The sequence below is a fragment of the Raphanus sativus genome, chromosome 1 (genome assembly GCF_000801105.2).
Source record: "Raphanus sativus cultivar WK10039 chromosome 1, ASM80110v3, whole genome shotgun sequence".
Lineage (NCBI taxonomy): Eukaryota > Viridiplantae > Streptophyta > Magnoliopsida > Brassicales > Brassicaceae > Raphanus > Raphanus sativus.
In genome coordinates, this window is record NC_079511.1 from 6080633 (window position 1) to 6105766 (window position 25134).

General features: G+C 36.4%; 5 protein-coding genes, 2 long non-coding RNA genes and 1 other non-coding gene across 14 annotated transcripts; 6 read left to right on the plus strand and 2 right to left on the minus strand.

Moving 5' to 3' along the window:
• Positions 1-5048: 5048 nt before the first annotated feature.
• LOC130496561 (uncharacterized) lies at positions 5049-6390 on the minus strand. Of its 2 annotated transcripts, none has more exons than XR_008935727.1 (4): positions 6078-6390; positions 5732-5933; positions 5587-5608; positions 5049-5434 (listed from the first exon to the last, which is right to left on the minus strand). It is a non-coding gene; the product is annotated as an uncharacterized LOC130496561 (long non-coding RNA). The 2 variants fall into 2 exon arrangements; XR_008935720.1 differs by having other exon boundaries at positions 5049-5269; positions 6078-6389.
• A 587-nt stretch (positions 6391-6977) lies between these two features.
• TRNAT-CGU (transfer RNA threonine (anticodon CGU)) lies at positions 6978-7049 on the plus strand. Its single transcript has one exon. It is a non-coding gene; the product is annotated as a tRNA-Thr (tRNA).
• Positions 7050-7091: 42 nt separating this feature from the next.
• Positions 7092-9685, plus strand: LOC108839534 (nuclear transport factor 2). Of its 4 annotated transcripts, none has more exons than XM_018612305.2 (9): positions 7092-7313; positions 7703-7886; positions 7976-8279; positions 8355-8503; positions 8581-8713; positions 8805-8923; positions 9009-9074; positions 9158-9218; positions 9291-9685. In XM_018612305.2, the coding sequence occupies exons 2-9, from the start codon at positions 7707-7709 to the stop codon at positions 9479-9481; spliced, it is 1203 nt and encodes a 400-aa protein (XP_018467807.1). In that variant the 5' UTR covers positions 7092-7313; positions 7703-7706; the 3' UTR covers positions 9482-9685. The 4 variants fall into 4 exon arrangements, with proteins under 4 accessions (XP_018467807.1, XP_018467801.1, XP_018467794.1 ...); XM_018612299.2 differs by having other exon boundaries at positions 7093-7313; positions 7700-7886; positions 8802-8923; XM_018612292.2 differs by having other exon boundaries at positions 7094-7313; positions 8802-8923.
• A 716-nt stretch (positions 9686-10401) lies between these two features.
• On the plus strand, positions 10402-12048 carry LOC108841823 (ninja-family protein AFP2). Of its 2 annotated transcripts, none has more exons than XM_018614611.2 (3): positions 10402-10559; positions 10823-11371; positions 11451-12048. In XM_018614611.2, exons 2-3 carry the CDS (start codon positions 10831-10833, stop codon positions 11843-11845), a joined length of 936 nt encoding a protein of 311 aa, XP_018470113.2. In that variant the 5' UTR covers positions 10402-10559; positions 10823-10830; the 3' UTR covers positions 11846-12048. The 2 variants fall into 2 exon arrangements, with proteins under 2 accessions (XP_018470113.2, XP_018470098.2); XM_018614596.2 differs by having other exon boundaries at positions 10553-10693.
• Positions 12049-12118: 70 nt separating this feature from the next.
• Positions 12119-14695, minus strand: LOC130510738 (probable inactive purple acid phosphatase 1). Its single transcript, XM_057007333.1, has 9 exons — positions 14516-14695; positions 14321-14412; positions 14168-14237; positions 13950-14072; positions 13758-13850; positions 13334-13681; positions 13045-13250; positions 12540-12975; positions 12119-12444 (listed from the first exon to the last, which is right to left on the minus strand). Exons 1-9 carry the CDS (start codon positions 14693-14695, stop codon positions 12139-12141), a joined length of 1854 nt encoding a protein of 617 aa, XP_056863313.1. The 3' UTR covers positions 12119-12138.
• Positions 14696-15033: 338 nt separating this feature from the next.
• LOC108826237 (uncharacterized) lies at positions 15034-16581 on the plus strand. Of its 2 annotated transcripts, XR_008944558.1 has the most exons (6): positions 15034-15296; positions 15364-15515; positions 15626-15664; positions 15814-15890; positions 16062-16117; positions 16204-16581. It is a non-coding gene; the product is annotated as an uncharacterized LOC108826237 (long non-coding RNA). The 2 variants fall into 2 exon arrangements; XR_008944531.1 differs by having other exon boundaries at positions 15037-15296; positions 15626-15890; positions 16204-16577.
• Positions 16582-17898: 1317 nt separating this feature from the next.
• Positions 17899-20740, plus strand: LOC108809436 (protein root UVB sensitive 3). Its single transcript, XM_018581578.2, has 15 exons — positions 17899-18079; positions 18160-18217; positions 18306-18365; positions 18448-18486; positions 18560-18622; positions 18722-18778; positions 18894-18957; positions 19087-19170; positions 19268-19350; positions 19434-19563; positions 19663-19755; positions 19856-19994; positions 20106-20149; positions 20247-20437; positions 20521-20740. The coding sequence occupies exons 1-15, from the start codon at positions 17940-17942 to the stop codon at positions 20617-20619; spliced, it is 1344 nt and encodes a 447-aa protein (XP_018437080.1). The 5' UTR covers positions 17899-17939; the 3' UTR covers positions 20620-20740.
• Positions 20741-21129: 389 nt separating this feature from the next.
• LOC108809414 (F-box/FBD/LRR-repeat protein At1g13780) lies at positions 21130-23038 on the plus strand. The gene is made up of 3 exons (XM_018581556.2): positions 21130-21298; positions 21413-22510; positions 22601-23038. The coding sequence occupies exons 2-3, from the start codon at positions 21428-21430 to the stop codon at positions 22892-22894; spliced, it is 1377 nt and encodes a 458-aa protein (XP_018437058.1). The 5' UTR covers positions 21130-21298; positions 21413-21427; the 3' UTR covers positions 22895-23038.
• The last annotated feature ends 2096 nt before the right edge of the window (positions 23039-25134 follow it).

A 25134-nucleotide genomic window follows, 5' to 3' on the forward strand; every position in this document is an offset into this window, starting at 1 on the left:
TAGGGGAGGAAGGTGAACAGTAGCTGCTTTGTTAGTAAAAATAGGGGATGAAGAGGAGGGAGGTAAGGTTGCGAAAGAGGGAGGTAAGGTTTTAGGGGAAGGAAGATGAGGCTCGGTTGGATTTGTGGTTAAAGTTGAAGAGGGAAATGTTTTTTCTGAAATAGTTACTGTTTGGGATGAGTTTTCAGATCTAGAAAGAGGACCAGTAAAAGCAGACTCCATTTGGGCTGCTATTCCATTTCCAGCGACTACAGGAGTCTCCTTTATGGCAGTTATTGAACCTTGCTCAATAGATAGAGCAGGAACAGAGGACGGGTAAGATCCCTTACGTGAGTGACGTTTAGGGCCAGTTGGGGTTTGAGAAGAAAGAGGGGGGAAGTTCAAGGGAGAAAGGGGGGATGAGGAATCAGGTGGGTCAGGAGGAAAGGGAGTCGGAGGGGGCTCGCCAGCGGCAAACTCCGGTGGATTCTTGCCGGAACCGAGATCAGAAATCTTCCAACAGTTGGACATTGGTAACCGTGTCAGAGAGAGATTGACTTCTAATTGTTATGATATGAGAGAGAAAAAACATTCCAGTTGTGTTTTTATGATTCACACAATTTCCTTGTTCATCTTCGCACATCGGAAATTCTAATCTTACCTCAAAACTAATACTCCCTCTGATTTCTTTCATAAGATTTATAGTATAGACAAGAAATTAATTTTTTTTTTATTAAAATCATTTGATTACAATAAAAAAGTAATCAAAAGTAATTAATCATTATTATTCTGAACAAATAAAAAAACCATACATTACTTTTTAATATTCTAATAAATTATTTTAAAAAAATTACACAGAAGATTTCAAAACATCATACAAATTAGAAAAAGAAAAATGGAGGGAGTACTACTTTTGTAAATAATAATTATTTCATGAATATTTAAAATTTATTATAAAAGTTAAAGTATACCACCAAATTTTTTAAAGAAAACAAATAGTGTAGATATGCTTTTACTCTTCGCTTAACTCAAATAGCATGCTTATAAGTTTTAACATTTGGAGATCTCTTTAATAATGAAACATCTATTTAATCAAATAACTGGGTTAAAGCCAACCATAAAATCGCATTATAATTGTGTTTAGTCTATATATTACCCATTCTTATTTTAGATATATATATAATATAATATTCTCTCTGTTCCAATTCACGTGTTCATATTTGATAACTTTTCGAAACTAGTTCAACTGTTTGTCACAGACTTTGACCAATAAATACATAGAAATAGAGTTAAAAACTCTGAAACAGTCTTAAGTGAAAAAGGTATATGTTCTAAATTTTTTTTCACTGAAAAGGACATAACATCAGGAGAATATTTCACTATTGACAGCTGTTCTTTGTGGAACCCAAAATGATTTTAAGGGTAACGCGTAGGAATAAATATGTAAGAACAAAAAAATGAAAGAAAGTGGAAAGTGTGAAGAAGCCAGTCAAGTCGATGTCGGGACAATGAGAGATCTTTTAGTTATGCCCTTAACTAGCAAATGGACTTCTAGTTCGGTTCGAACATAACCAAATTGATTTCATTCTTCTCTTTTCATCATCTTGTGGTTACCTTTCCCCGTTTGCCATGTGGTTAAGAACATATACGGATATTTTTTTTTCCTTCAAATAATCAAACAGGCATTATAATTTATACACTTTACTATACTGTATGCAAAATAAATATCTAAGCTCTTTGACGGATAGATCGAACACGATAGTGAGTGAGTATTCAAAGTTCAGATGGTGATTTATATATTGGAAAGTTTTCAGCATGGTAGTTAAAGAGGTACTGAAAATATAATGCATGTACATTTTTATTGTTATGCATAGAGATTTGCGTTTCACTTTGTTTTTCTTTGGAATATCGAAGTTCTTGGAGTACTACAGTTTATAAATTGCATGTGCATTGTTCCAAGAAGTTTTGTATGTGTTTTATTCACAAAATAAATGCGTAGATTATAGCATGGCGGAGCCAAAAAATATTTTTGACTGGAATCATAATATATAACTTTAATATTTAAATTTACATATATTATTATTATAGAAATATTTTTTATAAAATTAATGGGAGGCATTTGAAGATTTATACAAAATAGTAGGATAAAATGCTAAATTTAACTAAATATTATAATAATTTTTTTTTAAAAATACACTAAATTTTTGTTCTCTCCAAATTTTGTGGGATCACCTAACCCCACAAACTACTCTCCACCTCCGCCCATGAATAGAGCTAATATAAAATATTTGGACAACTTATAAGTCCGAGCAAAAATGAAAAACAATTCTTAGGCTTTAATTGGTAATTATTTAATTAAATAAAAATGAAAAATAACAAAATAAAACAATTCAGTTAAAGAAATGAATAATAAAAAATATAGGAATTTATGTTCAATCTATTCCTCATCAAAATTAGAAGAAAACTTTTTTCTTCATAAATTTTTCAGTCTTAAGAAAATAAAAAGAATGGTAATATCACAAAAAATCATCATAAATGGTGTGAAATGAAGAATAAGGAATTTCACCAATATTTTCATTAAATGTGGTCACCAATTAAATCTTTAGTATTTTAAGGGTTGTATGAGTTTTGTAAATCTTTTCCACCTTGTTATTCTCGTTCTATTTACAAGCAACATTTATAGTTTATTTTACTAACTAAATATATTTACAAGTCTTCTGAAAAATGTATGCAAACTTATTTTACCTATAGTATATGTCTTACACTTTTACTTCATTTAGTTCCTGAATCTGTTTACTCTTTTTTTGTCACACACCTGAATTTGTTTACTCAATATTATATTTAAACATTAACTAATTGTGATAGACAGTACGTGCATATAATCATGTTAATAAAGATAAATACATGAGAATAACGTCTTGGAAATTATGGCATCTGAGGCAACTAAGTAAAATTTACCTCATAAAAATTAACATCAATAAAGAAAAAACTATCATTTTTTTTTTTGAAAAACTATCATTGATAATTTAGTGATTGAGCTTTCTATCAAAAGGCTCCGAATAGGTGATGATGTGGAACTAAAATTGTAAATACATTGATCTAGATCATTTTGTTCAGATTCGCTTTGTATTAAATATACTCTGATGTTCGTTTGAGATTGATATATAAATTATAAATGCTGTTATTTCGTAATAAATTTAACAGATTCTTACTAAAAGTTAAGTGTCCTTTTGTATTGTAACTAGGGGCAGAGCCCCGCGCAAGCGCGGGGATGTTAGATATACGGGATGTCAGATATAGTTGTGGTATTGTAGTGTAACATACTGATCAATTGAAGCATCTCCTCCTTTCAGATTCGAATAAAAACCAAGACGTCTCTATTTCTCTTCTTTCCCAAAAGCAGTTCCTTCCTAAAGCTCTAGAACTTTTAAAAAGTTAGTTTATATTTTAAAAAAGAAGCAAAACTTTTCTGTACTCTGTCTCTTCAAAAACAGAGCAAAGTAAGAGATGAAGATGAGTGATTACTGGGCGAAAATGATTTCTCTAAGAAAAGGAAAAGTGTTCACATTGGCCTATTTCAGGCTACCTTCAGCTTGCCGGCAGGCACCAACTAATACTTTACATCTATTCAAGAATTCATAAAAGGTAATAACAGGAACGCTTTAATATTGGATCACATGATTTACTTAACAAAATTCAAACAACCTGTCTCATTGTAGCTTGGGAGTTGCAGAAGATTACCTTTTTACATGTATTCAGACAAGCTAGCCTATTAAAAAAGAACAAATCCATGTGCTCACATTGAAGATGGACACCTGTCACCTTCTTCTAGCTATTAAACTAATGAAAAAATGCTAAATAAAAAGACAACATCTCAGTCAGTTGTTGTTGGAAAACACGAATCAGCTGCTACTCTTTTTTTTTTTTCCGTCAAGTTATATTTTATTAACAGGGCCGAGCCCAAAAACTACTGAAATACAACCAACCCACATCAAACTTCTACACCAAAAGCCTACAGCCCAACAAAAGGGATCAGAGAAAATAAAGGAAGAATGGCCAGGCCCAAACGAAAAGCCTTATGACCACCCGAGACGTCGACTCCACCGACACTCTTCAGGCCCACGTGTTTAGATCCCCGACACACGGGACACGCGTCACTCATTCCCTTTATCTTCTCGAACGCCGGCAACCCCAAGGCAGTTCACCGGATTCGCCCCTGAAACCGTCAACCTCACTCGACACACCGGACCAAACCGGAGTTCATGACCTTCACCGCTTCTTAACCGCAACCGCCTTTGAAACTGGTGTTTACTTTATCGGGAGCCTCCATCGCTCTTGCGAGCTCGCCGTCACCGTTCGAACACACACACCAGAGCAAAGACCTTCGGAGAGAAACATCACTACCTTCCACTAGGGAGCTTCTCTCTTCCTGCTACGAAACCTCCCCTACCGAATCTCAATCAACACCGCGAGAACAGAATAAACTAAACCCTAAAACAGAACTAAGAGACCAAAAGCCGAAGACGAAAGGCGAGGAGAGCCTTCTCGTCTCGGAGACAAAGCCGGCGGCGATGAAGCTGTAGAAGCTTCCACCTCCCCGGAAGCTTGAACGGCGACGGTGGAGCTATATGAACCTCCACTTCCCGGAGCAACAACTGAACCCAAAAGCTGACTGTCTCAGCGAACCGCCGTTCTACCTCCTCACCGCGAATCCAGAGAGAGATGAACTGCCGCCGTTCGAAGCTCTCCTCAAGCAGAGCTCTTCCCGGAGCAAAACCCTAGCCCAGATCCTCTGGTATATCGGAGGGTGCGACAGATCGAAGCACACAGTACACAACCAAGCATGAACTGACAAAGAGGAGAGCCACCGGCGCCGGCACGCGCCAAGACGCGCCACCGGACGTCAGGGCTTCCCTCGCACACGATTTCCTCTCTCTGTATGTAATTAATGAATCAGCTGCTACTCTACTTTAAGCTGCTACTCTACTTTAAGCTAATTCTTTCTATAATTTTAAATGATGGATTTTGTTATAAAGTTTCATAAATCTTTCTATGAGGACATAAAAATATATATGATTCCAAACTATTACTCCACCTGAATTGCATATACAGAGATAAGATAAGGGTGTTGTGCAACAGTAGGCAAATGAAAAATTATCAAACAAACACAAACAAATTAAAAAAAACTAAAGCATTACACAATAAAGCTGTAAATACAATCCAATCCTTCAAATATCAACAGCAGCACTATCGTCAACTCGAACATTCCCAGAACTCAAACCATCTCTCTCTGCAAGGACACAATAAATTAATTCAGGTGGAATGAATTGCTGACCGTGCTGGTTGGTAGTGACAACGCAAGGAATTCATCATAGAATCTAATCGTCTTCTTCTAAACTTGCAATAAGGAACAATGACCGAAGAGAATGCAATCAAACCGTGACCACAAGACTTGCTGCCAGTGAAACCAATCACATCTTATCCAGTGATATCAAATAAGATCAAGTTCAAATTCTTACAAAAGACTTCAGCATGTAAAAATGCAAAACCAACAAAACTATTTACAGTCACACATGCAAAATCTAACGGGATGGAACAATCTATTACCTCAAGTTTGGAGCTTCATACCCTGAAGAAGAGAATACAAAGCTCAAGTCAGAATACAGCGATAAAATGGGTCCAATAAAATTAATGTCTTTGACTAAAACATATAACTTCGAGATCAAAGCAAAGAAGAAGAAGAAGAATTTACCAAGAACATCAGAGATGAGGATGGCGCACAACTTGGAATCGGGAGAGCCAGAGACGTAAGCTTCAAGCCCACCCAGCTTCTCCACATGACCCGACCGGAGACCGGGTTAAGAGCCGGCGGGGTCTCACAGCACTGAGGTCCTGTATATCAGTGAATCCTAATGCCCATCCATTGTCCAACCTTCGGTGTCTGGAACCAGTGTCTGTATCCAGTTCGAAATCAGGTCAAGTCAAATCAAACCTCCAAAAAAACCAAATCGTGAAACTTTGACGGGAACCGTCTCATTTAAAGCTTCGGCCTTTAAAAAAGATTTAGATCAAATATAAGATGCTTGTTGATACAATACCTTCTCATCAAGGAGAAGTAGGGTGATTCCCATGAATTCACCATGCTTTTGAGGTTTTTCTAGTCCCAAAAACGGAGAAGCCGAGAAACAAAGAACCGGGTCAACTGATTGCGCAACAACAACATCGGAAGAAGACATTATCGAAGAATCAAGCTTGATTAAGAAGTTTAATTGAGAGTGATGGTGAATATTCATTCGCTGAACGGAATGGAAGGTTAACAGGAAAAAACATTGTATTTGCAGGGAAATATCGGAGACGACGAAGTTGAGGAGGCGAAGAAATAACAATGAAACCCTAAGCTAGTCAAACACTTTTTTTTTTTTGTTAAGTAACCAAACTCTCATACGCCTAACCGAACCAGCACATATACCAAAATCATATTGGCTAAATCATCAAACCAACCGCAGAAACTTAATTATAAAATCAAACCAAAAAAATGTGGGTCCCACAATTATTAAAAAAGGCTGACGTGGATGACCTGAGGAGAGAGCAAAGTGGCTCATTATATATATGATTTGTGAATGGGCTGCCATTTGTCCAAGTGGATGATTTATGATTTGATGGCTCAGCGTACACAATCACGTTTTCGAGCTTAGATTCATAGCATTACTAATCGCAGCCCATTAGTTAGTTTTTGACTGCCCCGATAATATATGGGCATATACACTATCACTGGAACACCAACCAGCATCTTAAGGAGAAAATGCAATTGTATATATGGGCATATACACTATCACTGGAACACCAACCAGCATCTTAAGGAGAAAATGCAATTGTTGGGGGGGGGGGGGTTAGTTTATATATTGTTTTTGCACACAAGACTTAGCATCCTTCAGTTGTTTCATTTGACATTGATATGTGTAAGTTTACAATATTTAAACTAAAGAAGAAGCAACAAAGCCTCCGTAGCATAGTGGTATTGCGTTCGCTTCGTAAGCGAAAGGCCGCGAGTTCGATCCTCGCCGGGGGCTCTGTTATTTTTACTCTTTTTGCAAAGTTCCTCTCCTTACCATAAACAATAGTAATATTCAGTGGAAAAAGAAAATCAGTAGAGAAGTCCCTACAAGAATCCCAATTCTCGTCGGAGATTTCTAAGTAAAACCCTAGAACAAAAACCACACACACATATAAATATTTAATAATATTATCTATCACTCGTGTGGTGTCCTCTCTGTCTTCATTCTCTCTTCACTCTGATCTGAGATTTTGATTCTGCTAAATCATCTTCTCCCAAGGTACTGCCTTTTGTCCATAGTTTGTCATTTTGTTTGAGTTATGTTTGTATAGAGAGATCTAATAGATATTCTAACGAATATGTCAATCAGTTATTATTATTATTTTTTTTTAAAACCTCTTCTTTCATTACAGAACACTTGTATATGTATGTAATCCCAAGTCTTTTCTTTTTGGATTCACTTCATAATTCAATCCGTATAGTCATTGCAAGTGTTTAGTTATGCAAATCAACTCTTGCTGGAATGACAATGTGCGGTACTCGTCTTGCATTAAAATCTCTTGTCTGAAGAATCACACAAAGATGCCTGTTTTTTTTTTAATAGTTTTGAGTTTCGAGCAAAGCTTTGTTTTTTTTTTTAAATTGTAAATCAATTGGATTATTAAGCAGAGAGATGGGAATGGAATCACATGCTCCATTGGCGGATCCACACATTGTTGGGAATGCGTTTGTTCAGAAATACTACAACCACTTGTACGAATCACCAGCACAAGTGCATAGGTTCTATCTTGAGGATAGTGTTTTAGGGCGACCTGGTTCTGATGGAGAGATGGTTTCTGTCAGCTCCTTAAAAGTAAAAAGATTCTCACTTACAAAAAAAGATTGTTCATTTTTTGGAAGCAACGTTTTTTATTTTATTTTAGGAAGCTCTGTTTGTTGTAGGCTATAAATGAGCAGATCATGTCCTTTGATTACGAGAACACAAAGATTCAGATTTTGACTGCTGACTCCCAAGCTTCTTACAAGAGTGGAGTTGTTACTTTAGTCACTGGTTTACTCACCGTGAAAGATGGGGGAAGGATGAGGTTTTCTCAGTCTTTTTTCCTCGTGCCTCAGAAAGGAAGCTACTTTGTGCTCAACGATGTCTTTAGGTATGTCTCTGATGAGCTTGTTGTTAGCCACCAAGAAGAAGTCCAGGAGGTGGTTACTCAAGTAGTCCAAACAACAACAAAAGACACGATCTTGGGTGAGTATTTTTGGCTAATGTTTTGTATGATCTTCGGTTTTCTACTAACAAATATCGATTATGATGATTCAACAGAGCCGGCAAGTGAAGTTGCAGAGCCAGTTACGACCATCCTTACTCAACAGGCAACTGAAACTTTGGCGAAGGAACCAGAAAGAGCTGGACATCCTAAAACACAAGAGGAAAACGTTGTGGATGCTCCTAAGAAATCATTTGCAGTAATTGTGAGTCCTCTTTGTGTGTGTGTTTGTCGAATCATAGCTAAGTATAAACCTAAAGAGCTTCACAACTTAACACTTAGGTCCAGTCCCCGGCCAAAGTTGGTGTCAAAGCTTCTTCTCCTGCAAAGCCTAGGCCTGTTAAGAAGCCTAGCGCTGCTCCTGAATCCAAAGCTCCTCCCCAACACTCTTCTGCTGAAGCAATCAACCAATCAGGTTTTTGTTTCAGTGTTTTAATAACATTCAACTGTCAAAGCTTGTAATGTAAAAAAGCCTAAGCCTGTTTAGTTGCATGTGTCAGCAGCAGAGGGTGGTTCCATATTTGTTGCGAACTTGCCTATGGATGCGACACCTGAGCAACTCAATGAAACATTCAAAGGGTTTGGTGCCATTAGGAAAGATTCTATCCAAGTTAGAAGTTACAGGGTGAGTTCTTTTTTTTTTGGTTTTAATGAATCTTTTTTTAGACATAAAGAAAAAAGTATGAACAGGTTTTTGATTTTTCTTTCAGCTGAAGGGAAACTGTTTCGGCTTTGTGACATTCGAATCTGCTGAAGCTGTGAAACTGGTCCTCCAGGTAATGATCATGAATTCGAACTTTTGATCATAAACTGGAATGGTTTCTTCTGAATGTGTTGTTTTGTATTTACACAAGTCTAGGCTCACAAGGAGTCAGCCATAAGAATCGGAAACAGAAGAGTTTCTATAGAAGAGAAACGAGGTTTAGTTTACTTTTTGTGAATATTTTGTCTTCTCGAGATTCCAGATTTATTATAACTTGATTCTGCTGCAGGCAACAACGAGAATGGTAGGTCCTCAATGAGAAACGACGGGTTTAGTAGGCCTCGGGGCCATGGAAGAAATGTATATGAGAGACGGGGAGAATCACGCAATGGTGAGGCCAATAACGATGGTGATGGCAGCAGAGCTTATCAGAACGGTTTGGTGAATGCTAACCGTGAAAATGCTCAAGCCAGAGGCTAAAAGAGAGTTTTAAAACTCTCTTGTTGTTGTTGCTGCTGCATTGTTCATTTGAAATTAAGAATCTGAAAGTTTTATAGGAAGAGAGGGAGAGATTAGAAGTTTTGTTGGAGTTGGTTTCATCTCTCTATTAGGCGATATACTACTCTTTTCATTTTGAGATTTTGTTTTCTAATATGTTTCTAATTCAGTAAGCTTTATTTTGGACCGGTTTACAAACAAAATTATCCCAACCAGAAGTAAACCGGAAATTTCTTGTGAACTTGGTTACAAAAAGGCAGAGCATGGGTAAGCCCTTATACCTTATGGGCTTCTTGGTGATGGGAAAGTGGATATGGGGGTCTTCTTCACTGCTCTATTTTTTTTTTCTTTTTGTGCACCTCTTCACTGCTCTATTATTGTATAAGTTTCCTCAGTGTAAAACCCAACAGGTGAATGACACGTGGTGTATTGGGTTTTATGGTTGAAGATAAAGAGCTTCCTCCTAGGTCCCCCACTTGACTAAACAAAATGACCCACCAAAGATTCTAAAAATCTTCTTTTCAATTTATAGATTTCATTCTCCAACCTAACTTTCACTCAATCAATTTACCTCTCCCTAAATTTTCCAGCTTGTTATTGTGTTGTTAATCAAAAAAATTAGTCAATGATCAAAAACGTTACCTCAATACTTTATAATATTATAGTCTTTTAGTTTACTAGTTTATTTGAATTTGCCTTTTCTAGTAATAATTAAAGGAGTTTATAACTTTTTATTTTTCTTTTTTTTACAAAATGAAGTGTTATTCTCCTCCTTTTCACTTTTTCCACAAGCAACTTGCTTCCCTAGTGGGTTCCACGGGTCCGAGCCACGTGAGTGACGTTGTCGAGTCGCTTAGAGTAAATCAACTTGTTGTTGTTGAATTAAAAAGAAGGAAACGCATCTTTTTACCTGGGAGACACGTGTCGTGACTCTGCTCAACTCAGTCGCATTACGACACGTTTCCTCAAGCAGCATTACAGAACGCCGACGTAATCCACCGGCCACGTGTCGTCCAGGCAGCTCTGTCGCCGCCCACTTGCCTCCTCCTCTCAGTCAAGGGTCTCTCTCTTTCTTCTTCATCTATTTTCATTTTTTATTGATCTCTAAAAAAAAAAAAGCGTTTTCTCCTTGAGGTCAACTTTACAGTTTAAGCTTCTCTCCTCGTCTTACCTTACCTTACCCTACCTTCTGTGGTAAACTCCGACGAGTTTTCTCGTTTCCATTAAAACTAAGTTTGATCCGTATGCTCCATTATTCTAATGATCTGATTGTTCCTTTTGTGAAAGTATGATATGTTTATCTTTTCTTTCTTTCAACATTAGTAAAATCTATGGGGGAAGAAGGGACATGGAACAACAGAGACATGATGACGTTAACGACAAATCTTTCTCTGGACATAAATAAACACCCGACAGATCTGTCTGAAACATCGTACTGCGAAGAGGAGGCATCGGTTGAGCTGAACCTCGGTCTGTCTCTGGGAGGACGGTTCGGAGTAGACAAGACTCCGAGGAAGCTTAAACGGTCTTCGTCCGTTTTGGGCACTGTGCCGTTTGCAGCCGAGCCGGAGAACTACGCGGTGGGTTTAGCGAGAACGACGTCGTTGCCGGCTGAGGTGGAAGAGGAGTGGAGGAAAAGGAAAGAGATGCAGTCTGCGAGGAGAGTGGATGCTAAGAAGAGGAGATGCGAGAAACAGAGTTTCGGAGGTGGGGATGATCAAACGTCGTCGTTTGAGTCTGAGGGATGGGTTAATGCGAGTAAAAGTGGGTTTCTTCAGAGGCATTTGGTTTCTTGCGTTGAGTCCGATGGCGCAAGAGGAGGTAGCTCTTCTAGCTTGTCGGAGCTGGACAACAAGAATCATCATCAGCAAGGTAGGTTCTCAATTTTTTTTTGCTTTTTATCAAGATTAGTAGTAGTAGCTTAGACATAACAATACTAAGGTTCTTGTAGGTTCGTCAAACAGTTGTGGAGCGGAGACGAGTCCAAAGATCATGACAAGATGTTCATCTAATAACAGCGAAAGCCACCAGGGAACAGAGAAACCTAGAGCCGACGACAAGGTGAACGAGAAAGTAGAAGATGATAGGAAAGGCAAAGGGACGGGTACTACGTCTACAGGTTTGTTCGACATGCCGTGCGTGTTCACCAAAGGAGACGGCCCAAACGGAAGACGTGTTGACGGGATTCTATACAAGTACGGGAAAGTAGGAGAGGAAGTTAGGATCATGTGCATTTGCCATGGCAGTTTCTTGACACCAGCAGAGTTTGTTAAACACGGTGGTGGTGGTGATGTCGATCGTCCCCTTCGGCATATCGTTGTCAACACATCTCCTTCGACGTTTTGACTAGAAGAAGAATCTGGTGGTATGAACCGGAACGTATCTTTTCTTCTCGTCTCTCATCTTCTAGTTGTTGTTTTTTTTTATAAATCTTTTGGATATCTTCTCAATCTTGTTGAAGATCAAGATTCTCATGTATTTTAGGGTGTAATACTTGAGAGAACATCAAAAGAATCATCAAATGATATATATAATGATTCTTGCTTGAATACTTACGTCTAAGATATGTAATTGACGTGTTATCACTACAACAGTTTAACAATGGAACAGTGAACAGTTTGACCACAGAATGATCTTCTTTACGTAGCATGTGTTGTTGCAGGGCAACTATCAACACCACAAGCTGAACCGTCTCTGTACTCTCTTGATATCTTGAATGAATCATGGACTCGTCCGTCGCTGCTCTTCTTGTACTCGAACACAAGACTAGAGTGATCAACCGCTGTGAGTTTAACGTATCCATGGTCGTAATCTCTGAACAGACTCCAACTCGGTTTCTCCTCGGAAAATTCAGCAAGATGAGCCCCTCCACCTCCAGCAACTACGTGGATCGTCCCATTCAATGGACTCTTATAGTTAGTTTCTTCATGACTCGTGCATACACTCTTTAACACACACACACAAAAGAAAAGAAAGCATCAGAACAATCTAATCTATTCTGTTTTTTTTTTTTTGTAAGGTTCAGTTATGTTTATTTTACCTGGTAAACGGGGCATGTTCTCTCGTAGTTATGTGCATGTCCATACACTGCAATGTCCACTCTGTACTTCTTCCAGAGCTTTTCGAGATGAACTCTCCCAAATGGTTCAGCAAAATAGCCTGTTTTGGCGTAGAAATACGTGGAGGAATAACCGAGCACGCGGTGAGCTAAGAAAATAAGCCACGGCTGCTTTTTTCTGTCGACTGATGCGAAACAGTGCTCAATGAACTTGTATTGATCAGTTCCTTCTCTCCAGTCCCGCTCCGTGTCAGCCACACAGAACCTAAACATTCCGTAGTCACTAGAGTACCATAACTTATCTCTGTTTCGAGAAGGAACGTAGAACATTGTCTCAGCTGGTACACCACATTCTCCTCCAGAATCTACACCATGGTAAAACGATCCCGAGTAGGGCCAGTCACGCTCATGGTTTCCACTGCACATAGTTAACTTTCAGATACTCAGGTAAACATATCAAACATGCAAAAGAGAGACAAAAAAAAACCTTGCAATCATGTATGGAACAGTGGAAGCAATGGGCTCAATCTGAGCTGTGAATTGGTCCCACTGGGAAAGATATCCACTTGCGTAACATATATCTCCAATGTGGAAAACTGCGTCTGTCTTCTTTAGATCTTTAATGAGTTGCTTTGTGGTGTTGAGAGAAGGGCGCTGGATACTATTGTAGTCATTTGAGCCATCAACCTCAGCCTGCACAATTATATAGAAAAATAGTCTTGAGACTACAACAGATAAGAAGAACAATCTGATATGCTTTTAGACCAACCAAAAACCTTCCCCATGTCTCCAAAGATTACAACACGTTGGAGAGAGTCTTGGCCTGGAAACGGAGAAGATTTGAAGTGATATTCTTTACTCCATATGAATGCACCGTTGGAAAGAAGTCTATGCCCAAGTTTGTACGTATAGGTGGAGCTAGGCCACAAGTCTTTGAGGAAAGATGTGTGTATGTATCCAGGATCACGCCATCCCACAGTCCTTGCAGGAGCACCGCACAAGTCTCTACGCTTGAAGGTCAATGTACTAGCAGGTGAGAGTTTACGTTTTCCTCCTTTGATGCCCCCCTCGACTAGAGGTTCCGCTACATCGGGTGCATAACCACTAGTCCATGTCACCGTCATCTGTTAAATAAAAGAGACACGTTTGAGGAATCTCATTTCCAAGTGAAAAAGGTTTTTTTTTCTTACTGGATCTTACTTCATTCCATTCTTTGCCTAGCGCCAAGCGAGGGTAAACCGGTGCGTTTGGGTTCTCAAAGGCTACTTTGTTTGAGACTGCCACAAGCTTTGGCTATATCACACCCACAAGGAGGAAAGTAAAAGCCAAAGGGAATGTTTTTACTTAAAAACTTTGCAAAGCTACATAATGTAAAGTGAAAAGAGTAAATACATTCAACAAACCGCCAGAAAAGAGCGCGAAGGAAAAGTCTGATCTCTGGTTGATGAGTTGAAGCTTCAAGGAACCGATTCCAGTACTCTTGTATCTTGGATTACTAATGTTTGCATATTGAAACTGTAAAGAGGAAACAGGAGGAACAAAGTTAAAAGACTTGTTTGCAGAAACAGTGGTGAAACATGTTATGAGACAAACAGAAGCAAAAAAAAAACCTTGATAGGAGCTGAACATAGTCGAGGTAGGCTCACCATTTGTTTGTTATCTCCTGGACAAGTAGAAGCCCTGTAAGAAGAAGAAAAAGTACTTAAAACGTCACACTATTTTATTTCAATCTCCGAACTAATGCTGATGAGAGATAATCTAACATGAAATCTGCAGGAGAAAAGACTCCAATCCAGTCATCATCTGATGGGTACAGAGAACTAAATTCCACCAACACATGTTCACTATGTTGACCCTGCCAAATGATTTTTTTTTTTTTTTTACATTTTCTCATTAAAAAAACACTATGAAAGGATCTTGATCATAATAGAAAAGAAAGAGAGAATGGCTATTGTCACATTAGATCCAAGAACAGTTGGAGAGGCTTTGACATGAGCTTGTTCATTGAGATGGACTGTCGTTTTATGGATAGCAATTCCTGATAAAGGTTTTTCTATATGAAAACATTTCACTTGTTGAATTGCTCCTACAACAACAATCAGCAGCAGCAAGATTACGAAATATGGTTGCTCCCTCATGACTCTTTTAAGGAGAAAAAGAAGAGTCCTGAAACTTTGAAAGGATAACCACTTGTGAGCACAACAAGTTGAAGACTTTTTGTTAAATCCTCAAAATCATAAAAATTCAAAAAGTGGATGAAAGATTACTACAGTCTACAGCTTTGGAGAAGCAATCGGATGAGTCGTTGAAAACAGAGGCTGGAGTTTCTTTGCTCTTTCAACGACCAAGTTTCGTTTACAACACTAGGGAAGAGTTGACATGATTTAAATATATGACTCGCACAGTTTCATATCTATTTATATAAAATTGGGTTTCTTCCCTCCTGGTGAGGACACATCAGCATCCATCTCACAAATTCGGGCTTTATCCTTCTGACACGTGTCCGCTAAATGAAACGAGGCGGATCATCACTTGGCTTCGGGTCTTCCGTTTTGGGCTTGATCTCATGTTTTGTTCGCGTCGAGAGATAACCTAGCTATGCGCAAACCCTAAAGCACATGATGAACGCGATTCTTCGATCTAAAGGAGACGGATCTGCTTAAATCGGTGTGACGATTCGGTTCGTTGAGGGTTTCGATCAAGTCCTTACACCTTTTTCCATCAATCGAACATTAAAGGGTATGTTTTCCTCCTCTCCAAATCATCTTCTACATCTTTGAATCACCTTTGCATTTTTTTTGCGTAGCATAAATAATCAATCTTCAGGAAGATCGTCAAAGGATTCTGTAGGTTCGATCACAGCAGTCGTTCTCGCAGGGACCTTTGTCTTACTCTCAGCGTGGTTGTTTTTCTCAGAGGACTCAAGGTTCAGTCAAAGAACTCCTAATAAGCCATCAGGTTAAACACGAACGTCAGGGGACTGTTTTTCATATTGTATCGTTTCTTCTTCTGAATAAGAACAGTGAGTTTTGATTACATACTTATGTTGTATCTTCTTTTCTCCACAGATATTTAATTCCCAAGAACGAGATCACTCTTTGAAGATGGTTAGTTGCTACTTAATAAACAATGTGTTTCGGGATAACCTTTGAGTTTAACGATATAGCTTGAGGAATACATTCCATTTTTGTCACTGGCTGTCCCCTAATATGATTCACCTTTTTCTGCATTTCGTCACTGTGAGTACCTAACCCAGTGAAGAATTTGAGCAACGCTTTCGGATGATGGAAACTTCATTGAAGTTGAATGATCAAAAGGCCAACATTGAACCTGGTGAGTCTGAGGCAGATGACGAAGATAAATCTGACTCTTAACTCTGATGTGGTATATTTTTAATTCGTTTTAAGTAGTGCAATGTTTAGTTTTCTTTTAGATGGGTTGTGAGTAGCATTGACTCACTTAATTTTTTGAAAGCGTATACTGATTTTACTTATTTGGTTTTAGATGGGTTCAAATGATGATGAGGATGACTTGGAAATGGAAGAGGAAACACCTTAAAGGTATTTTCCTAATGAACTGATTCTTTGCAAGAGCTTACGAACATTTTAGCTTTGAAAGCTTGTGACATTTGGATCAATAATGCAAGGAATAAAGAGTGGAACCACCGAGCAAGAGACTCAATGGTGGAGCAATAAACAGCATCGTCAAAGAATCCAAGGATAGAAGTCAGCATAAGCCGTCATGTGAATATGAACAGTTGGATTAATGTTTGGTTACAAACTAACTTGGTTCAGGATGGAATACGTGCACAAGTGCGGCAGTGTTCGTCCTCCAAAAAGATACTAGAGAACGGGCCAAGTCACATTTTTCATAGAAGTTTAATACTTTTTTCTATTGTTGAATTGTTAAGTGGGTGAGGATTTGGGTTTTAGAAGGCTACATATCTCGGATTCAATATTTTGTTTAACTGAATTGAGTTATCAAGGGATGTGCTTTACAGTTTTTTTCCAGTTCGTTTTTTAATTGATTTTTTATTTAATGTTTCACTTTAAATAAAATATTTTATTAGATTAAGAATTGAAATGAATTCATTTTTCTCCATAAAATATTTTTAATTGGATTCATCATCTACAAGAATATAAGTGTAATACAATGTTATTTTATTAGTCATTGTAAAAGCTCTTTCAAATTTCTTTTAACATTTGAACCATATATTAACAATACATCAAATGCTCTATAAATAATCTGTATGGCTAACAATACATCAAATAGTTGTGGTTTTCTATTATTTTTTTGGGTTTAGCTTAAATTATAGTGATAAAAAGGAAATAACTGTGAAATTCATTATTTTCAAACTTTTGTTGATGTGAATTTGAAGAAACATAAAAAACATAAATATTATTTTTCCAAATATAATTTTACATAAATATAGCACCTAACATGTTATTTATAATATTAAATCGTAACAATTAATAATATATTTTAATGTTATTTTCTTGCTTATTGTTCTTTAAAAAATTGAATTTAATTTTACAAATTTTAAGTTATAAAATTTGAGATGTATTAAAATCTATTAATTTCAAGAAAAACAAAAATTGTGAACAAATTAAAATACTTATAATCGTTATGAATCGTCCTAATATAGTAACAAATATATAATTTGTAAAACAAATAGTAAAATTTGTAGTAAAATAGTGAAAATTATAATTACTTATAAACTAAAAAAATTATTAAAATTTAAAATATATTTATACTGTTTCGTTCAATTGATTACCCGCCTCTAAGCCCTATATATATATATATATATATATATATATATATATATATATTCCATTTTACTATCTCAAATATATTCCATTTTACTCACTCACCATAAGTTAGTTTTTTCTCAAATATTTTCTCTCTACATGTAGAGTTGTGGATTTTTACATTCATAGTGGATTCGATACATTTTTGTCACCAAAAATTAGTCTATTTCTCAAATATTTTTTCTCTATCTATAGAGTTGTGATTTAATGAAAATAGATATTATTTTTTAAAATAAAAGTTATTTATATTATACATATATATAGATATAATTATATTTAAATATTTAAAAAATATGTACTTGGTCCGGATCCGGATATACAGACCTAAAATTTCAATATCCAAATTCTAATGTTTCTATACGTATACTTTAGCTATTGAAATTATTTTATAATTCACATCCCGCCCGTAGACCCTAGTGATTTAAATAAATGACTCGCACAAATCTAAAACATCTTTTCGGTCGCTGCTGAACCCAAACCCAAACCCAAAGGGCCCAAAAACTAAACAAAAATGTCTTGACCATTTGAAAAGTCAAAAACATTTTTGAGGAAGAAGAAGCCAAGATTTTTGGGCATGGGAGGAGGAGGTGAAGAAGAAGCAGAGAACTCTGTTTGTGCATCATCGATCACACTCGAAGAATGGAACGGTTCTTCTTCTACTAAGCTGTTCAGAACAGCAACCATCACTGCCTCCTCTTCCCTCTCCATCCAAAGGTTCTCCCTTTCCTCCTCTCTTCCTATTTCCAAATCCAAAGGTTCTCCCTTTTTCTCATGAGTGTGTGTGATTTAAATAGGTCTGCTAATCGAATCAACCATGTATGGAGACGAGTTCTTCAAGCCTTTGTACCGGAGGCAAGTTGATGATCTCTTCTCTCCTTTCCTTTGGAATTGAGGATTATGTTTGAGACAACTGAGTTTTTACTTTTGTTCTAAATTGCAGGGATTTCCTGATAGTGTAACTACGGACTATGTTGGGTTTCAATTATGGGACACGTTACAGGTATTTTTTAGATCATACCTGTGTGGCTGGCACTCTAACAATTGGATTTGTGATTAGAATATGTTCTTTTTTTTATCTGCAGGGGCTCTCAACGTATATAAAGATGATGCTTTCAACTCAGGTGAGATCAAGTTTTGAGCTTTTTCAGTTGTCCTGCTGCAGCGGCGTTTTCTGATCTGAACTATTTCTCTCAGGCTCTTTTGAGTGCCATTGGGGTTGGTGAGAAATCTGCAACTGTTATAGGCGCTACATTTCAGGTATTTTCTAATTGCTGACATGTAATGTTATCATTTTCTCCTGCTATGGAACGGCCATGGATTATACTGTGATTATTATCTCTTGTTTGTCCTATGCAGTGGTTTCTGAGGGATTTTACTGGGATGCTTGGAGGCATATTGTTCACTTTTTATCAGGTTTTGATGTTGTGTGAGAACTTTGATGATTTTATTATATCAACAATTGAGACTCCCTTTTGTTTTCTGAGCTCAATATGGGATCTCTCTGATTTTCTTTTTTCCTGCTCTTCAGGGTTCCAACCTGGATAGTAATGCAAAAATGTGGCGTTTAGTTGCGGACCTTATGAACGATATAGGTTTGTTCCTTTTGTTCTGTTCACGCCAGTAACAGCTAGTTGTCAAAATTAACACTTGAATTTAATAGTTCCCTGTATTTGGTTCTCTGAGACTTCGAATGATCCCAAGCCTTGTTGCTTTTATTGCAGGAATGCTAATGGACCTTCTTTCTCCTCTGTTCCCATCTGCCTTTATCATTGTGGTTTGCTTAGGGAGTCTATCAAGATCATTTAGTGAGTTTCATTACTTGCATCAAGCATTGAAGTTAAGACTTCTTTCTTTAGGTGATATTTAAACATTTTTGCTGATCTACTACACTGCTTGAATTAGCTGGTGTTGCAAGTGGAGCAACCAGAGCAGCTCTAACTCAGCACTTTGCTCGCCAAGACAATGCAGCGGATATATCTGCTAAGGTGGTACTTCTTTTCACTGTGAATGATTTAGAAACTGTGAAATCTGTAGTTGTTTATTGGATATGGTTTTTAACTATTGAAAGGAAGGAAGCCAAGAGACTATGGCAACTATGATGGGAATGTCATTGGGAATGTTGCTCGCTCGGTTTACCTCTGGAAACCCTATAGCTATTTGGTTATCGTTTCTCTCCCTCACCGTGTTTCACATGTATGGTAAGTTACTGATGAAAGTTAAAAAAGGCTTAGATCAAACCAGAAACTCTCTAGTTCTTTTCATTTAACTGTTTTTTCTTTATTTACTTACGTATATAGCAAACTATAGAGCTGTCCGGTGCCTTGTACTGAATTCGTTGAACTTCGAGAGGAGTTCGATTCTTCTAGCACATTTCATGCAATCTGGCCAAGGTAATGTAATTCTCAGAACGTTTCAATGGCTTCCTTTTTCTTTTTTTTTTTCATTGTATCATATGCATTAAGGATTTTCTTTAACCAAACATGTCGCCAGTTCTCTCTCCCGAACGGGTTTCCTCAATGGAGGGTGTGCTTCCCATGTGGGCCACTTCATTGAAGTCAACTGATTCAAACGCATTGCATAAGAGGGTGCACTTAGGTGTAAGAGTTTCTTCTCTCCCTCGTCCAGATATGTAAGTTCTATACTCTTTAACCACTACAAGTCACAGTTTATAATTAAGAAACTAAGATTTTCGCATCTTTAAGGGAAATAATCCTTGTGAGGTTTGACAATCTATGTGCAGAGTGCAACTCCTAAATGGTGTGGGAGCTTCTTCTCACAAGAATGGTTTGATTATATCTCTTTTTCCATTATGTTTCTCTGTTTCATATTTGGGAACGTTTGGCGTGTAAACTAGGTTCTTGTCTAATGTGAACCCATGCAGCTAAGTACTTATTGGCACATAGCAAGGTAAATGTAAGTGTGATCTTGCACAAAGACTCAGTGGCTGGAGATGTGTTGAAGTCATATATTCACGCCATTGCTATGTTAAGCCTTATGGAAAAGAGCACAGCTTCTTGTTATTCAGAAGGAGAAGCTTGGATGGATAAACATTATGACGAGTTCCTCAACAAGGTAACTTACAACAACATAAAATCGACTGTTTTAAACTGGTGATTTTCACTCTCTTTCTTTTTTTTGTTTACATGTTATGTTAGCTGAGATCAGGAGGTTGGAAAACAGAGCGTCTTCTTTGCCCTTCCATTACATGGAGAGCAAATTGGATATCTCACACTTCAGATTCCAAGATCGACTGAGATTCTATGCCTTGGAGATGGAGTTTTTGTTTTAGTAAAGACACAAAAGCATGTTAGTTCCTTCGTGTTGGTGATACCAGTTCGTTCGGATCATATCAATTTATTAAAACAGGATTTACTATTTTTGCTTTTATAATCAAAAAAAAAAAAAAAAAAAATTTGGAAGATTGCTTGGATAACATTGACACCAAAAAAAAAAGATTTGACTGGATTTCAAATCTCACAATTTTGGAAGATTGTACAAATATAGAACGTTTCAAAGCATTTATTCATGTTTTGATTGTTCAACATTTAGAGTATATTCTTATACTCCATTAATCATATTAATTTTGGATTGTCCCAGTTACTATTTTTTGCTTTTATAATCAAACAAAACCATTAATTTTGGAAGATTGTCTGGATATCAAATCTCACAAAAGAAATCAATTTGACAATGGAAATATGCATTTCCCAAAACCAAACGATTTGCTAAATGTTATATTTTATAAGAAAAAAAGATCTTTATGAGAATGTGATACATATAAATAGAGAAATAATAGCAGCATTTATTTTTGAAACGCTCGGGAATCGGAACCGCTTCAAACGTATAAATACAGACCGATCTGTTTCGTATCTCCAAAGACAAAAAAAAAAGTTCCCACCTTTCTCTCTCATTCTCGCCGCTACAATCAACTCTCCGGTGAGCTGTTCAACAACCAAAATTACGTTTTCGTTATTTAATCTCATTGTAAATCTTAATTAGAGAAACCCATTCGACGTATCTTTTTTTATATAATTTGTTGATGCTCTTTAGGGTCTTTGTCACGTGATGCCTTGGCGCGATAGGATCAGCGAGTTACCTGAATGTTTGATAACTAAAATACTCTCCTACCTTCCCACTAAACACTCTGTGAAGACTAGCGTCTTATCAACAAGATGGAAGAATCTGTGGCTAACTGTTCCATCTCTCCTCTTAAACTGCCACGACTTCCCTTACAGACAAGACGAAGTGATCCTCAGCTTCCTTGACAGACTCCTCGAGTTCGACCCCGACTCACGCCTTCTAAAAGTTAAGGTGGAGTGCGGCGGCAGCGAGGATATAGACGGGCTCAGGGATCGGATCAGCACAGTGATTCAACGCGGACCTCAGCATCTTGACGTTGAGAGCTTTACTGAGTACAGAGATGACGACGACGACAATTTTCTATATCCTTTCATCGACTACATACCTCTGAGTCTCTACACGAGCAGGACGTTGGTCTCCTTGACGCTCACGTATTCGGGTCTCCAGGATCCTGGTCTTGTCTACATGCCTTGTCTCAAGTCCATGACACTCGTAAAAGTTCACTTTCTTCACGCTGCGGATCTGGAGAAGCTTGTGTCGGGGTGTCCTGCTCTCGAAGACCTGACCTTGATAAGGAACATGAATCCTATTTATGCGGATGAGAAAGTTATGCGTGTGAGGTCGAGGAGCTTGAAGAGGTTTCGTGTTCCCTTCAGTCACGGAAAGCGTTGCAGGTCGTCTGTGAAATACACACTTGAGATTGATGCTCCGGTGCTAGAGCGTATGACTCTCGGAGAAGATCATTATGATATCATCATGGTGAAGAACCTGACTTCTTTGTTTACGGTTGACCTTGGTATCAAGTTCGTTGTCGAGTTTGGCGTGTTCTTTTATCCGGGGGACTTACCAAAGAGGAATGAGATCCGTTACTTTCTCTCTGGGATATCGAGTGTAAAACACATGATCATCTCTGACAAAACAGTCAAGGCCTTTGAGCTTTACTCTAACGTAGGGATGATTCCCAAATTCAACAACTTATCACGTTTAGAAGCCGTGTTCCCCTTCAAGTTATTACAGTTTCTGCCAGCCTTTCTTGAGTGTTGCCCCAATCTGAAACATCTAATCTTGGTATTAAAAAACTCTCAACTGACACTGTGGGTTGTGGTTTAGTCTACGTTTATAATATTTCAAACTCTGGCTTTTGTGTGTGTTTTCCAGGAGGTTTATTATTCAAGGGAGATGGAGGATGCATTTGAACTCACAGATGTGCCTCAGTGCTTCTTATCGACTCTGGAGTGTGTTCAGCTTAAGAGAATCCACGAGTGGGAGGAAGAGGAGATGAAAGTAGCCACCTACTTTCTTGAGAACGCTGCGGTCCTGAAGAAACTAACTCTGAGTCTCACCAACTATCCTCGTTATGTATCGGATGAAGAAATCTTCGAGGAGGTTAATAAAGTTACAAAACGTTCTCCAGCATGCCATATTCTTCCTGATTGGGGGTTATGTGAATGATATAGAGCAGTATCATTGCAGGTGTCTTTTCATGAATAAAAATTTCAGTAAAAGTGTTTCTGTAGACATTTCTCAGTTCTGGTTGCATTCCTTAAACCATGGTGGTTGATACAAGTTCTTCATGAAACTATAAATATGAAATTTTTTTGATAGTTTTTTGGGGGTATCTATACTATTATTTGCGAAGTAATTTTTCGCAATGGAGCTCTCACGTTAAAAGTTAGAGTGATTAATATCGATATTACCTTTAATGAATAAAATATATAATTAAGCTAAAAAATAAAAACGAAAATTAATTTATTTGATTAGATAATTGACTAAAATTAATAATAGTAAGATTTATCCAAAATCTAAAAATATTTTTAAAAATAAATATAATTCCTATACGTATGTTGTTTTGTTATCTAATTTTTTTTTAAATATAAAATTGAAAACATAAATTATATAACTAAATATTAATCAAATATTAAGTGACTTTTAATATTTATTTCTATATAATAAATATGTGTACAAAGAATTTTTCAAAAATATTTATTATCATAGGCTTTTAGTTAGTAACACATATATTAATGAGTAAGTATAAAATATTTAATAATTATGATTTAATATAATAAAACTCAAACATAAAAACAAATTTAAGCTTTATGAAATCAGATAACTCATTAAACTGATATAATAAAAACCTTTTTAAAAATATAAAAGATAATTCATATACATGTTTTATTATTATCCAAGAATATCTTTAATAAATATTTCTATATATATATATATATTATCATCTAAAAGAATATCTTTCAATCATAAATAAAATTAGTTGCAAAATATATAGTTAAAAATATTTCTACTATATATATGAAAGCTTTCAAAAAATTAATGCAAAAATGAATATATATTTTGATAAACAAATTTCATATATAAATAATTTGATATTATGTAAAAAAGCATAAAGATCATAAACAATAACTTATTATGATATTTAGTTAATAATTGTAAAATGATTAGGCCCGCTTAAGCGGGCACAACACCTAGTTATCTATTGAAAGGAAGGAAGCTCCATCTAACTCTGATTGGCATGTCATTCTCGGTTTACCTCTGGAATTTGGTTCTCGTTTCTCTCCCTCACTGCCTAAATTTTAAATCAGAATTTCTCTAATTTTTTTCATTAACTGGTTTTACTTTCTTACTTATTTAGCAAACTGTAGTTCTGTCCGGTGGCTTGTATTGAGTTCAATGTACTTCGAGAGGAGTTCAGTTCTTGTATCGCATTTCTTGCTATAAGTATATACAATATAGTTAATATTTAGAAGTATATAAAATCATTTTTGATGGTGGAAATATATATATGTGTGTGTATTTATATCTCCAAAGATACTCATTAATTTGCATGAAATATTCTTATTAGAAAACCATGAAAGGTAAAATTTTCAAAATAAATGATTCCCTTTGTACAATGTTTTAAAAACTAACCCGGACACTGAATCGGATGAAATATATCAGGTATCTGGATCATTGGATCCACCGCTGATGAACCGAAAATTAATAAATGAATTATTTTTATTATATAATGATATATTAGCTATGAAAATGAAAATATAGAAATTACAGTTAATATTTTCTAAATATTATTTAAAACATAAAATAATAGTTTGGATATGTATATATTTTATGTTTAAAAACATTTATAAAATACTTAACTTTACTTTTTATATTTTTATTTTCTTTAATATACAAAACATCAAAAAATAGTTTAAACTATTTAAAAAAAATTGGAACTAGTTAAGAATTATGGCATCTAGAAAAATCAAAAATAAAATTCATAAATAATTATGTCTAATGTGAATAATAACTTAAACTTCAAATCCAAAATAAGGGGCTGACTGGTTTTCCCGCTATCACCCGCAAACGCAGCTTTTGCGGTTCATAGCGGTTGTTGGCGTTTCGAAATAATCACAGAAAACGCTACAAATCGCTTCAAACCGCTCCGAACCTCTTAAAATCAAAAGCTGGTTCCAGCTAGCGTTTGCGGTTGGGGGCGGTTGCGGGAGGGTAAATTTTTTTCTTTAAAATAGAATAAATAAAAATAATACTAAAAATATCCAATAAAAATTTTCAATTGAAATAATAGAAATTGTAAAATGTATTCATATTATATTTCAATTTATATTATAAAAATTCAAAACTAAAATATTTTCTATAAATTTTTAAAATTGAATAATATGATTTTATAAATATAAATTTTA

Coding starts and splice junctions, on each gene's coding strand:
- LOC108839534 (XM_018612299.2), top strand. CDS start 7,707: ATGGGAATGGAATCACATGCTCCATTGGCGGATCCACACATTGTTGGG. Junction 7,887..7,975: donor TTTCTGTCAGCTCCTTAAAA/GTAAAAAGATTC, acceptor TGTTTGTTGTAG/GCTATAAATGAGCAGATCAT. Junction 8,504..8,580: donor AGAAATCATTTGCAGTAATT/GTGAGTCCTCTT, acceptor CTTAACACTTAG/GTCCAGTCCCCGGCCAAAGT.
- LOC108841823 (XM_018614611.2), top strand. CDS start 10,831: ATGGGGGAAGAAGGGACATGGAACAACAGAGACATGATGACGTTAACG. Junction 11,372..11,450: donor CAAGAATCATCATCAGCAAG/GTAGGTTCTCAA, acceptor AGGTTCTTGTAG/GTTCGTCAAACAGTTGTGGA.
- LOC130510738 (XM_057007333.1), bottom strand. CDS start 14,695: ATGAGGGAGCAACCATATTTCGTAATCTTGCTGCTGCTGATTGTTGTT. Junction 13,851..13,949: donor TTTCTGGCGGTTTGTTGAAT/GTATTTACTCTT, acceptor GGTGTGATATAG/CCAAAGCTTGTGGCAGTCTC. Junction 13,682..13,757: donor TAGGCAAAGAATGGAATGAA/GTAAGATCCAGT, acceptor TTTATTTAACAG/ATGACGGTGACATGGACTAG.
- LOC108809436 (XM_018581578.2), top strand. CDS start 17,940: ATGGGAGGAGGAGGTGAAGAAGAAGCAGAGAACTCTGTTTGTGCATCA. Junction 19,564..19,662: donor CACCGTGTTTCACATGTATG/GTAAGTTACTGA, acceptor TTACGTATATAG/CAAACTATAGAGCTGTCCGG. Junction 20,150..20,246: donor AGCTTCTTCTCACAAGAATG/GTTTGATTATAT, acceptor GAACCCATGCAG/CTAAGTACTTATTGGCACAT.
- LOC108809414 (XM_018581556.2), top strand. CDS start 21,428: ATGCCTTGGCGCGATAGGATCAGCGAGTTACCTGAATGTTTGATAACT. Junction 22,511..22,600: donor ATCTGAAACATCTAATCTTG/GTATTAAAAAAC, acceptor TGTGTTTTCCAG/GAGGTTTATTATTCAAGGGA.